Source organism: Filicampus tigris, chromosome 3 (assembly GCF_054856515.1).
Source record: "Filicampus tigris isolate MCC_2025a chromosome 3, RoL_Ftig_1.0, whole genome shotgun sequence".
NCBI classification, from domain to species: Eukaryota; Metazoa; Chordata; class Actinopteri; order Syngnathiformes; family Syngnathidae; genus Filicampus; species Filicampus tigris.
Window position 1 is genome coordinate 18,683,289 of NC_141219.1, and position 14,177 is coordinate 18,697,465.

Consider the following 14,177-nt stretch of genomic DNA (forward strand, 5'->3'; position numbering starts at 1 on the left):
AAAAGTCAATTCAACAAACCGCTTATCCTCACTAGGGTTGCTGGCAAAAACTACATTTTACATTTATAAAACTAAAACTACTGCATAAATCAGTGTTCCATCTTTGTCAATTAACTATGTATGAGCTTTCAGTTGACATTTCACTATTTCTGGAAATAGCCAAACAGATAAAACCTCTATATAACCTAAAGAAATGTAAAAAAAAAAAAAAAAAGTCCAAATCATAACACAGCTATGCACCTAGTGTCTTGCCATGCCTAATCCCCTGACATCTGAATTTTTTTTCCTGTTTTAATGCCCCGGCCCCCATTATGAAGATCACACACAGTAAAGTGGAAAAGTGAGAAGTTTATTTTCGTTTGTTTTTAGGATGTCACAAAATACAGTATTTCTCACTTTCAAAACATTCATCTTTTTGGACTTTGAAAATGAACAAAACACAAACACGGTAATGTACTTAAAAAAAAAAAATCGTACGCTCCTATTGAGTATGAGCATGAATGAGGCAAGTCCGTCAAAACTTAATCACTGTCATCGTCATTGTTGGAGCCCTCGGGTTCTGACCCGTTGTCGGAACGGCGAGGGGAGCCCTCGTTGTCTGACCCCGGTTCTGATTCTCGCTCCGATGCCGCGACAGGTGAACCGGGTCGAGACTCATCGTCCGATCCCGACCTCTTGCTCTCGTTGTCCGACTGGTCCGAGTCGGACTGCCGCTGCGCCCTCCTCTTCTTCACCGGACGGTCACTGCCGGAGTCGTCGTCGGAGCCCGCCGAGCGCTGGGGGCTGCCCACAGACCGCTGAGGGCTGCCTGCCTCACTGCCTGAGCGGTTCCTCCCCGGAGGGCTGTCTGCCTCACTGCCGGAGCGGTTCCTCCCACGAGGACTGCCCGCCTCGCTGCCGGAGCGGTTCCTTCCGGCGTCGGAGTCGCTCTCCGATACGATGCGCTTCCTGTGGTCGTCGTCATCGTCAGATCCGGAACCGCTGTCCCTTTGGGTCCTGAAGAGGCGGAAAGTGGATTCGTGACACGTATTATTTTTGCGTCGACGGCTCCTCTCGCTCGCCTTTTACCTGTCCTCCGCTATTTTCAGGCCATCCTCATCTGACGACTCAGAGGATGAGATGATTGCCTTTGACTTGATCTTTCCTTTGAGAGAAGGCGGGGGACGCTCAGGCTGATGCTGAAAAGGGCCAAGATGTCAGAATTCAAGGCACTGATCAATTTGAAATTAATCTTGCCCTGGTAAATACAGTGGTAATGTATTTATTTATACTTTAATCGTTCTATTAGTCCAGTGGTTCTCAATTTTGACAAACAACAAATACCACATAAAAAAAATCTTCCGTCATGGATGGACACCCATTTTGGGGACGGACGATAAGAAGTTTTAAAAAAAAAAAAGGACAAGTGTTTTTTTGGTCCATCCCTGTAATTGTCCCTAACCGGGTCAAGTACTGATTGACGTGTTGTGTTGGGTTCTTTTAAAAAGAAAGACCACTGTTCTCTTCTCCAATACGCCTTTATTAACTGCCTGCAATAACACTGAAGAGCCCTTTTTTTCCCCCTTTTTAATCTGCGTTCTATGCAGTAACATTGTACTCACAGGCAAACTCTGCACTCTAGTGGTTCAACACATGATTACGCCACAGGACGCCCATTTCACTCAACTAGCAGAAACAACTCCAGACACTACGACCGTCCACATATGAAGGATGTATTCTTTAGTCGTTTCCCAAAGCTCAGAGGGATAAATTTGAACGATGGCCCTAATGTTTTTTCCAACTTTCTTTTGACTCAGAACAGTCCCCCCCGCAATTTTTTGGGATACACGCTTTTAATAAAGTGGCACTGTATTGTATAAAAACATCATTAAAAAAATATAATAAAAGCTCATGCAAAGCAATAAATTGGCTTCATAAAGTGTAATCACGTCATTGAAAATAGGTACCTTTTCGATCCTCTTGCGCTCTTTGGTTTTGCGCTGCTTCTTGGATTGCGTTCCTCCTCCCTCGTCATCGCTGCCATCTTCTCGAGGAGCCCTGTGGCAATCAAAATCAAAACTCAGTGCAATTCGTCTAATTGTACCTGAGTGAATGTTTGAAAACAAACAGTTCTAAAAGATTAAATGTGAATGCACTTCAAAAGTGACATACAACTCAACTGTGCTTAATAAATGTACTGTAATGCATTTAAAAAAAAATAAAATTAAATTAAAAAAAAAAAGCTTCAGCCAATGCAACTCATCACATACTACTTGGAGACTCTGAGATCTAGAATGATGACAGTGGCGCACTGCACTCACTTCTTCCTCTTCCGGCGGGCCTTCTTCTCTCCGTTCTCGCCCTCGTCCTGCTCGCTCCCGCTGGCTGCCTTTTTCTTCTTCTTCTTCACGGGCAGATCTTCGTCAGAGTCGTCGTTGACAAACTCGTCCATGTCGCCTCCCTTCTTGCGCTGGGAGCGGATGTCAGGGAGACGAGATGTTGTTATTATTTGCTGCTCTATCTGCGAGTTCTGTTAATAAAGCTCAATCGCCACTTCTTCAACTCTTTATTTTTAATCTATGTAAACGTATATCTGCATGCATGCACTGCACCACACTGCTCCCAAGAGGCCAAAGCATGCACAACAGTTTTTTTTTGTTTATTGAATTTTTTTGCAATTATTTTAATATAACAACAACTTGTTACTAATTTTTCCTCTGGTTGGTACAATTAAAGTTGAGCTTTGGTCGTTGAATAAAACTAAATTTTGTGTTTATTGATCAGGATTTCAATATTTGTGATTATAATTTTTCCATAATGGCCAAGCCCTACGATATGACGATAATTGTCATCGTCTGAGAACCCTTGATCTTTGCGTGTGTGTGTCACTCACACGTCCTCCACCTCCACCACCGCCCTTCTTCTTCTCCTTGAGGGCGCCCTCGGCAAAGGTGAGCAGGTTCTTGGTCTTCTCCACGTACAGAGCTCTCTGCTCAAGCAGTTTTTTCTGCTCCTCGGCCTCTCGGCTCTTCTTCGCCTCCTGAGTTTTGTTTTGTGTTTTTTTTTTGGGGGGGGGGGGGGGGGGGAAGAGCACAACATGAGCAGAGCGCAACTCCAAACCTCAACTCGTTGCCGTGACGCACGTACTTGCTCTTTCATCATCTGTTGGCGCAGCAGGTCGCGCTCTTGTTCTTGTTTGGCCCGAAGTTCCTTCTCCTCCTCGTCCTGCTTTCTGGCGCGTGCCACGTGGTACTGAGCCTGACTCAGCAGGTCGGAGCACTGCCTGCGAGGCCACAATGCACACGGTCCAATTATGACTCAAGCAGGAATCCAATCCAACACGATTCTGACATACTAGCCGACGTACGAGTAATAATGCGAGCGGAATGAGAGCAAACTTTAAAAAGACAATGTGGAAATGGGAAAAGTGAACAAAATACCACATTTGTGTGTATGGTGCAATAAGCCCAAATAAAGTGAAGCCTTGCGATACAACCAAACAAAAATGTTTGTAATGTGCTTTTTAATGGAAAAATAGCACTCTATAAAATGATTCTTTATAAAAAAAAAAAACATACAGTATTGACAAGCCGTAATGATGGGATCATAATTCTCTTTGTTTTATATTTATTTTGAGAGTAAACTTGAATTGGGAGTGGCATTAAGCAGCTTGAAGCCTCTTTTGCGAAAATTGTTCATTATGTGCCAAACGACTTATTGTTGTGAAGTTCACTGTCATCTCAAATTGTTCCTCTCAAATCAAAGCAGAAAAATTGGTCAAACGACATCTCGTATTTCAAAAACATAGGTTGGGTCACTCGTATCTCAAGGCATCATTGTAACTTACAAATTCATTTTGTAATCATAAAAGCTTCTTTTTTTTTTTTTTTTTTTAAATCTATTCTACAAGCCTCTTTAGGCTTCTGTTCTCTATTGCCAAATTGCCAATACGCAGAGTCACCAATAATAATATAATAATAATTAGGTCAACAGCAAATTTTAAACATAGCATAGATGGCTTTATGTGTCCCCAAATGTATTTTTGACGCTGATTTCAAAAATGGCTTTACTTTTTTCCCTAGCAAATCAAGTGTTTGATTTTTTTTTTTTAATTCAAGTTTAGCTAGTTTGAAGTATTAAAGTTTGTGCAATACGGGTTTTATGCTTTGTAATCTTATAGCTATCACATTTCTGAAAAAAAATAAAATTCTACCTGTTGCTGAAACTAACCCTTAGTTCATAAATATTATTAAATATATTACTATTTGACAAATTATTTTATTGTTTCTATATTATTGCTATTATGAAAATGATGTGTTATGGGGGAGGGTGGGAGGGCGATCTTGAAAGGTCCGCTGATGCAAAAATTTTATAGAGTTGTTGACCAGTGTAATATCAAAAATCAAACAGTAGCCATGCAGTTTGAAAACAGAAAAAAGGGAAGGAAAAAGTAAGGAATTCCAAATATACCTGGCTTCAGAAGCTGCGTGTGCAAGGTCAAATCTCATCTTGTCTCCAGCTTTGCTCAGGTAACTGAAATACCTGAGAGGGGACAACAAAATGAGGAAGACGCAGGACTGCCTTACTGGAATGATCGTTTTGTGAAAGCGTTTTCATAAAATGTCACATTTCAAAACGTCTATGACTACATCCGTCCATATATCTATTTGAAAAATCAAATGTGGCCCTTGTGCACCAAGGTTTGCCCACCCGGGAGTGGAAAGCAACTGCTGTTACCTGTGAGCTAGTTCCAGCTCTTTGACGGAGCTCAGCACAGCCTTCAGGTTACTCTTCTCATCCTTGAGCACCAGAGTGGCGAGCCGCTGAAGCACCAAGGCCACGTTGAACATCAGGACTGTGTCGTTGGGCGCCACGTGGCGTGCCTGAGTGCAACGCACAATCCGTTACAACAGTTCGTATAGAGGAATGGCATAAGGACTTTCCATGCCAGGGGTTCTCAAAATGATCATAAGCACCAAATCACCATATACCTAAAATCAATTCATTATAACTATACCTAAATAAAATAGGATATATTTTTTTCAACTTTTTTTTTTTCCAAGAAAAAAAAGTTGTAATATTGACAAGGAAATAAAAAAAAAAAAAAAAATATATATATATATATATATATATATATATATATATATATATATATATATATATATATATATATATATATATATATATATATATACACACATATACATATATATATATATATACACATATATATATATATATATATATATACATATATATATATATATATATATATATATAAAATTAAGTATTTTTTGGGTCATAATACAGTACATGAATTTAAGATATGACCACTGTGAGGTTGCACTGAATTGAACTCACTTCACAACAAAGCAGCAGTTTGCCAGATAGCGAACAATTCTTACAAAAAAAAATAATAATAAAAAAAAAAATTAAAAAAAGAGGCCTGCAGCTGTTTAATCCACATCCCAGTTAAAGCTTGTCAAACTCAACAACACCAAGAGAATTACACATCGTATATTCAAAACAACCCCATAGCTTTGCTTTAGATAAGACACTTCAGCTTATTACTAACAATCAATAACGGGATAAAGATAAAGCATCGGTGTCCGTTTTAACAACCTGTTAAACAACGGCTATTTGTAGAAATGGCAATATATGTAAAAGGACAATATGGCCATGGTACACGAGAATTGGATGCACTTTTTAAAAATGGTATGACATTACTCACTGCGATATACTTTGCAGACACCCAAGTTACGGTTTGAGAACCATTCCCTGATTTTACCTTCAGCAGCATCTGCTTGCACTCCTGGAGTTTCCCACATTTAAAGAGTGCTCGTGCCAAGTAGAGCAAGACTTCCGTGTTCTGGTGTTTGTAAAACTTCTTCAGGCAATTCTCGTACTGCACAGCAGGAATTCACAATTGAGCACACTCATTGATGTGCCGACGCGAGAGTTGCCAAAACGTAATGCCTCTTTACCATCTGCACAGCGCTGATGTACTGCTTCTGCTCCACGTAGATGTGAGCCAGATTCAACCACACGTCGCTGATGTCTGCCGTGGCCTCCCTCACCTGTGCAAACACGTCCCGGGCCTCTCTGAAGTAGCCCTTATGAGCCAGCACGGCACCTGGACACAATATTCCTCTTAAGACCGACATCTGGCACGGGTGCCCCCTTTTTAAAATTTTTTTTTTATTAAATACAGATAGGAAGCTCAACGCACCGATTCCATTGGCCGCGTAGAGGTTCTTGGCATCATTTCGCAGGACCTGTTTGTAAATGGCCAAAGCACGATCTTGGTGTCTCTTTTCCTGTACACATGAAAACATGAACAACCAAAGGGCAATAGAATGCAGACTTCCACAGAGGATGAACAGTTTATAAAAAAAAAAAAAAAAAGTAAATACAAATAAATCATTTATTTGCACCTCAGCTAGCTAAAAACGAGTGGATTTCTCATATTCCATTAACGCAATATTAATCAGAATGTCGCGTTTAGACTAGTGGGCCTGCATAGAACATATTATGGCAAAAAGTATGTTGGGGTTGACTTCCACTTTGAGGAATTCACTTTAGACGTTTTGCTGTCCATGCTCAACGTGGCGAATGTCGAGTCATTGATATTTTTTCAGTTGTCAACTCAATGTGCGCACAACTGTTTGCCTTCAGCCACCAAATATAATTTCCCGCTCCCCGCCACATGCACCATCATAGAAGTGGAGGACCAATTCATGTGACACAACCGCAGGGTCGCAACTCGCTCCACGATACTTTAAATCAGAGGATGGCCGCTTTTCCGACTACGAGGCAGCGAAGATGTCTGTGTGTGATGGACGAAAAAGCAAATTCCAGACGTGGAAGGCCGCAGTTGACATTGAAACCCAGAAACATGCTTGCTAACCATGAAATATATTATATAGATGCAAAAAAAATAAAAAATACGCCAAAAATGTTTCACTACAATTAAATGTGTTGTTCCTTGGCTGAAGCCCGACCGACTATGTCACAAAATTTGGTGGAAATCTGTTTTGTTGTTTTGCATATTCAGCTGATTAATTAATTGTGGCGGGCAGTCAAAGGGCTCTAGGGCATCGCCACAACACCGACGGTGGTCACCACATCACTTTCCTTGAAGACAAAACTGTGCCCTACTCTGCACACTATAAGACACTACTTTTTTCCCATGCCTTGAACCCGACGTCTTTTAATTGTGAGGTGGTTTATTTATGAATTTTTACTGACGAGATTTAACCATTTAATCAAGTGCGTTTTGTAGTCCGGAAATTACGGTAATGTAAATGATAAAATCAAAATATTTTGAAATAATGTGTATGTATATCCATTTTTATACGAGAAGGATGAATAGTATGATGAAAAAAGCTGTTTCTATCATCTCTGTTGCCTAAGTTGCTAAACATTTTTCCTACTTGAACGCACAAAAGAAGCAATGATTTTTGTGACGGCACCTTCTCCCGGTCTCTGGTGGGCTGGTGGAGGGTCTGCAGCCACACGTTGCCCAGAGCCAACATAGAGTAGGTGTCATTCTGCGTGGACGGCTGCTTCAGAATACGCTCAAACTTCTTTTGACCCGGCCCCCACTCCTGCTTGGCCAAGTGAAGGTTCCCGATGAGGGACCAGGCATCTGGGTGATCCTGCAAAAAAAGAGCAACAGAGAATGCTGACGACAGTCTGGAATCACATCAACGATAAGGATTATGTAATGGCTTCGCATATGGGCAAGGAGATCTTAAGAGTCGGTTTATGACAAAACAAAATATTTATAATTATGTTTGATGTGACCTTACCATTAAATTACACTCATATCTGAGTTAATTCCCATAATTAGTTTCCAATGTGGAATATTCCCCAAACTCCCCCAGTTTAGCTTCCAAACATTTCACCGAAACATACCTGATTAATCTGCAGGGCCTCTTTGAACCAATCAGAAGCCTCGTAGAAATTGCCTTTGTCACGTGCCATCGCACCAAGTCGCAGATAGCCTGGAAGGCAAAAAAAACAAAAAACAAACGTTGCGCAATCCATTTTCATCATACTCGAGTCAGCTGCGTGATGCGTGGTTGTATATTTGGTGTGCTTACAGTCCACGTAGTTGGGATGCTCCCTGAGAATATTCTTGTAGAGCTTCTCCGCCTCGTGGAATTCGCACATGGCCTCGTACAAACGCGCCAGATTGTAGGAGGTGGTGACGGAAATGGCGTTGTAGTAGTGCTCGTCGTGCTCGCCTTCGGCTTTGGCTCGATCCAGAGAGGCCAGGAAGTATTTCTGTAGCAGGAAGGACGTTTAATGTTTACATTTACCTTTGTAAAGGAAAAACGTGGCACCTTGACTTAGGAGTGCGGCAATTCACGATCTTCGGATGCACTCGAGTGAAGTGAAAAAAAAAAAAAATCGGACATTTATTCAACTGGACTAACAGTCAAAGGTGTCTTCTTTTTAATTACACTTTATACTCCCCATTTCTTTACAATTTATTTTATTATGTTTTTATATCTATAATGTACAGTGCAGTGCTATTTATCTTATAACGAAAAAATTGTGTATTTTGGGATATTAACATAATTAACTTTAGATTCTGCGGTTGCGCAAGAGTACCGGTTAAAAAGGTGATGTAAAAATGTTTGTGGCCCTTGCGCACCTTGGCCTCTTCCAGGTTGCCCAGCCGAAAGTGAAGCGCCCCCAGGTTGTTGAGGATCTCTGGGGGCACGTCCGCCTGCACTTTCTCCTGCAGGATGCGGGTGGCTGTGCCGTACGCAGACAGCGCGCCTTGGATGTCGGTCTGCTCCAGGATCTGCGCCAGCTCGATCCAGGCTTCCACGTCGTCAGGGTACTGCTCGGTTACCTTCTTCAGATGGCCCTAGGTAGCAAAGATGAAGATTTCTTGTAATAATAGTAATGACTGCAAATCCCAGCTGACTTGGGGTGAGAGGCAGGGTTCATGGCACAAATGCAGTTCACAAATAATCGAGTAGAGAATCGCAGATATGCAGGGGAACACTGTAGGAATAATTGCATGGCAGAATTGCTGAGTATTTCGGACACATACTTTGGCAATGTCTCGCTTTTCCTGGTCGTCAGACGTTGCGTACAGCGAGCCCAGAATTTTGATGGTCTCGTAGTTGTTGGGGTAGGCCTTCAAAACCTTTTCGAAGCACTGGGCTGCATTCTCTTTGTCTCTTCGATAAACGTACATCTGTCCCAAGCCGAAGAAGGGCAACACAAAGGTGGACGACGCAAACTGTGTGGCCTGGTAGTAATACTGAAAGGCTTGGTCATAGTCCTCCTAAGGCCAGAGAAGGAGAAATGAATGACATGTCTGTCTGTGTACATTCTCAGTCATTCAGGTAATGTGAAAAAGGGTTGAATCGAGACAACTGGATTCTTCGAGTTTGTTGAAGACGTTCCACCTTTAAACCTTTCATTAGCTCTGAATTTGTACGTTTTGAGTGGGTTGTTGTTGACAAGCATAACTTGCATTTCAAACTTACAGACGCCCTTAAACAAAAGCTGGCCCACACCAAGGATAAAATCCTCCGGAGCAATTTTGTTTATGCGGTGACTCACTTCTATATTGGAGTGACCAAGCAAACTCCACGCAAATGCATGGCACAACATAGTTAAGTGGCTTCTATGGGTTCAGAATCAGGAGCTCACTTGCATCTCGAAAAGATGGGAAATTCCTTTAAAGCGGAAGTCAACCCAAACATTTTTTTTCATATGTTGTATGCAAGCCCACTAGTTGAAACAGGGCATTCTGATAAATATTCGTGGAATAAGTGTTAATCCACTCATTTTTAGCCATCTCCGGGGGCGGCCATTTTGTTTTCTGTGGACTGAGGATGACATCACAACTGCTCACAACGACCAATCACGGCTCAGATTCAGAAAACAGGTCAGCCGTGATTGGTCCTTGTGAGCAGTTGTGATGTCATCTTCAGTCGACAGAAGACAAAATGGCCGCCCCAGGAGATGGCTAAAAACGAGTGCATTTTGCTGCTTCATTGATATGCCACAACCGCAAAATTAATCAGAATGCCGTGTTTCAACTAGAGGAAGCCTTTCGGATCGATGGTGAAATGTCTTCACTAAACAAGAGTTCCATTGCCTTGAACCAACCTTTGCGGATAAACAACAAGTCGTAAATAAGAGGGAGGCTACTTCACAATGACCGCGGACGCTACCTGCACATGAAAAGATCGAGCCAACTGGTAGCAGCTCTCCGCCTGCATGGCTTCCACTTCCGTGTTGTGGAAAGCATGCAGGGCCAGATGCTGCACTTTGCTGTAGTCCTGAAAGCAGAAAAGAGCAAACGACGTGAGCAACTGTCAAAGTGAGGTCGAGCGAGCGCGCCCGATGCTCGTGGCTACCTTTTTGAAGAAGAAGTGGTTGGCGAGGTGGTTGAGCACCATGGGGTTGCTGGGGTCGATGGTGTAGGCGCGCGACAGCAGCTGCACTCCGTTCTTGATGGAGTCGGCCTCCTTGTTGTTGAGCTCCAGCACGGCCAGGCCGACCAGGGCTCCCACGCATTTGGGGTTGAGCTCCAGGGCGCGGCCAAACGCCAAGCGAGCCTTCTCCAGTTTGTTGAGCTTGACGAAGCAGTGGCCCATTCCCAGCCTTACCTCAGCTGCTCACACAGACAATCGGTGCGATGTCATCTATGCATGAGTGTAGAAGAAGTGTACGCTTAAAACCTTTACCTGGACAGCCGGGGTTTGTGCGCAGGGCCTTTTTGTAGTATGCCAGTGCACCTCTGTAATCCTTTTTATTGAAGGAGATGCACGCTTTACCTGATCAACAACAAAAGGGTGTGTTAATTCAGTGAATGAGGGTGTATTATTTAATCAAATGTGTCGTTAAAGCTGTCTCATTAATCGACCAAGCTCCTGTTTTTGTTTCCATATTAATGTTACTTATTTGTCTCTCTTCTCTAGTAGCCGGTGCTTCAAAAATGCTTCTACGTTTTTGTTCTTTTTCTATTCTTCAATTAACAGGATGTTGGACACTCCCCCAGTGATAAAAATGAATAAATAATCCAAAACAAAATGCCCAAATAAATTCTTCAGTTAAAGCTGTTTTGCATGTTTTTGAACTTTGAAATTCCTCTCTGTTGTAAAGTCAAATAAATACTAAAGTGGCAAAGTATTGTAAAAACCAACAAATGTTCTGCCGGGAATTCACATCTTTGTTGTTTTAGGTGTTAAGGCACCAAAAATTAAATGACTTCATTCATGATATAGTTTTTAAGTTAATCGGCCGATTAATTGTTTATCATATTATCTAAACAGAACAGGAATGTATTGTACTTAAGATAAATACAACTGGGCCATACTTGACAAGTAAAAAAAAATACTTTACTGGATTTTTTGGGTATTTAAGTATTCAAACAGGATCAACTCAAAGCTACATTGTCATTCTATTATGTTTAATTGTACGTGCTCTAAATATTGTAAATGCTTTATTTGTATTTTAATTCAGTGATTCTTTCGCATATCACTAGAGAGCTAGCCCACCCACACTTTGGATCACTGCTATCATGTCTAAGGTGGAACCCTGCTCCATAACAAAAGTGATGTGAATATGCCTACAAAGCCCAATTTTACAGAGTTCAACTTGCCAAGTAAAGCAGGGATGTTATTGGTGGACTGGTTGAGGACAAATTGGAACTGAGCGTCGGCTTGGTCCATCTTGTCTCCTTCCAGCAGGCAAAAACAAGCTCTTCCCAGCAAATGGTTCTGAATGAGAAAAGATGAGTTGTATCTACTTGAAATAAACACTTTCTTTTGTCACCCGCCCTGAGCTCTTGTTCTTACCTGATCGTACATAATGATTTTGTCTGCCATGGTGTACAACAGCGTGGCCTGCGTGATGAGCTCTTTCTTGGCATCTTTGTTCTTCTCTTTGCGCGCCTGCTGCACGTAGTAAGCTGCCAGAGTGTCCAAACATGTCATTTGATCCTTCTCGTGGTCGCTGTAATCCAGGTTCCCGTCGATACGCGCCGCCTCGAGGAGTTTGACAAAGTCCTCTGTTTTGCCCTGCTTGTAGTACTCCAGCTAAGAGAAGAAAACAAAGTAGTGTTATTGTTTCATTACCATATGACTTTTTCAATCCTTACATCATTCACAAAAAGTTAGGGATATTCAGCTGCTGGGTGAAATTTCAGGATGCCCTATAAAATGCACTTTAACCTTTAAAGGTTAATTAATTTCTTGAAGCACAACTTGCAGTTCTCTAACGATGGAGCTGAACAGCAAAATTCACACCAAGTGATCCATGAATCAACCAATCCATATCCAACGTCCACTTCTCTGCCTTTCGGTGATAAATGTATTCTCTCAAATTAGATTTGGTTGTTTCATTTTGATACAATTCAAAACACCTTATTCAAGGAGCTTTACATTGGTAACAAGTACAATATATGCTTACTGCCAAGGCGATCCATATGTGCAGCTGTGTGTGCTCCTGCTTCAGGATACTGATGACCTCGTCGCCTTCAGGCAGCTGGTCGAAATCAAGCTCAATGACCTGCAGGATGGAAAATGTGTTACATTTAAATCAATTGAATAAAAACACACAAATAAGATGGTGTCAACCCATTTGCAGTAATATAACTCATTTTTTCGCAATATAGTCCAGACATGTCCAGCTCCGGTCCTCACGGGCCACTTTCCTGCTTTTTATCTGCTGCAACACACCTGATTTAAATGATCAACTCTTCAGCAAGCTCTGAAGAAGCTTGATCACGATCATGATCTTTTGAGTCATGTGTGTTGCAGCAGGGATAGATGGAAAACTGACAGGGAACCGGCCCTTGAGGACCGAGTTTGGACACTCCCGGTTATAGTCTATGTTGGAATGTTCATACCGTGACATGATGCTAATGTGTTAGCGGGTCTATGGCGTTTCGCATAATACACTACCATTAAGCTCGCGGGTTTTTGTAAGAGATAGCTATGCGTTTGATTACATATACAATGTGTAATGCTCTTTATTTTTGCATTAGTTTTAGTACAGTAAAAATCATCTTTGAGAGTCAATAAGCAGCTCGAAACAAGCACGTGGACTCTTTTTGAAGAACTTGCTACCTTCCAAACTGCACACTACACACTCAGGGATGGCAGAATGGTAATGCCAGGCTAAAGTGGTATCAGTATCATAGTGCAGTTCGGGCACCAATAAGAAAATCCCTGTTAATAAGCCATTAATTGTGTATTCAAAACAATCAACATAAACTGACCAACAAAGAATTCAACTTTCATGAATGTAGTCGTTCTCTCTTTAACTGTAAAATATGCAAAGTACACTTTCTTCAGTTCACTATAAAAGGGAACATACAAGCCCCAATAAGCAAACCTCAACAATTTAATGGCATTCAACAGAAGAATTGCAAAGAAAAACGCTGACTTTATAAACCAACGCGGACGTTCCGTTTTTGTGTACAAATGACAGGTAGAGAGAGCAGTTTGTAATTTTTCGACAACGGTGTTTGTAAGCACCTGATCATCAACACAGTTATTTACTTCATCTTATCACAACAGCCTCCCGGTGGACATCAAAATACAGAAATGCTGATTTAGACATAATGTTAGTGCATCTACCTCACTAATGCCGCTTGTACTATGGAGCACTTCTTCTGATGTTAGCAATAATTAGCACACACGGATAGCAACGCACCAGCAGTCGTTTGAGAACTGTCACAAAAACAAAAAGATTTACCTCATCTGTGTCCCGCAGAGGGATCTCGATAGACCCTCGAGACATCTTGGAGGAGGAAAAGCTCAAATGCACCTAAATGGGAACTTTAAAGGTGGTCCTGCCGCTAAACTTGGTCGTAAATTGATGCCTTAAACCGGAAGCCAGAATACAAATTGTGCAACCCAAAACTGTGTCCGATAGGGGAAAAAAAAATATATATATATAAATATTTTTCATCTTTTTTACAGGTTTACTGAGACAGACTTGCAAATACGTATATTATACAGTATGTGGCTGTTTATTGACATTCTTCTTTCCTCGTTGAAGGAATTATGAAAGACCGTATTCACGTAACAAAACAAATAAACAAAACATGTTCACGTCGTCCTTCTACAACTATTTCTTCTTCTACTACTACATGTTAATCTTTTTCTTTTCTTTCGTCTGTATTACCGCTACGCATTGGTAACCTGAAAAACTAT

At 41.5% G+C, this 14,177-nt stretch overlaps 1 protein-coding gene across 1 annotated transcript; it reads right to left on the reverse strand.

Annotated features, from left to right (window-relative positions):
- Positions 1 to 328: 328 nt before the first annotated feature.
- Positions 329 to 13,882, reverse strand: ctr9 (CTR9 component of Paf1/RNA polymerase II complex). The gene is made up of 23 exons (XM_086026729.1): positions 13,717 to 13,882; positions 12,427 to 12,525; positions 11,814 to 12,053; positions 11,618 to 11,735; positions 10,701 to 10,790; positions 10,371 to 10,627; positions 10,185 to 10,292; positions 9,050 to 9,286; positions 8,642 to 8,860; positions 8,085 to 8,268; positions 7,897 to 7,985; positions 7,452 to 7,637; positions 6,209 to 6,296; positions 5,964 to 6,112; positions 5,768 to 5,884; positions 4,717 to 4,862; positions 4,450 to 4,521; positions 3,127 to 3,262; positions 2,873 to 3,019; positions 2,301 to 2,449; positions 1,947 to 2,037; positions 1,069 to 1,178; positions 329 to 996 (listed from the first exon to the last, which is right to left on the reverse strand). Exons 1-23 carry the CDS (start codon positions 13,759 to 13,761, stop codon positions 522 to 524), a joined length of 3,552 nt encoding a protein of 1,183 aa, XP_085882855.1. The 5' UTR covers positions 13,762 to 13,882; the 3' UTR covers positions 329 to 521.
- Between the last annotated feature and the right edge of the window lie 295 nt (positions 13,883 to 14,177).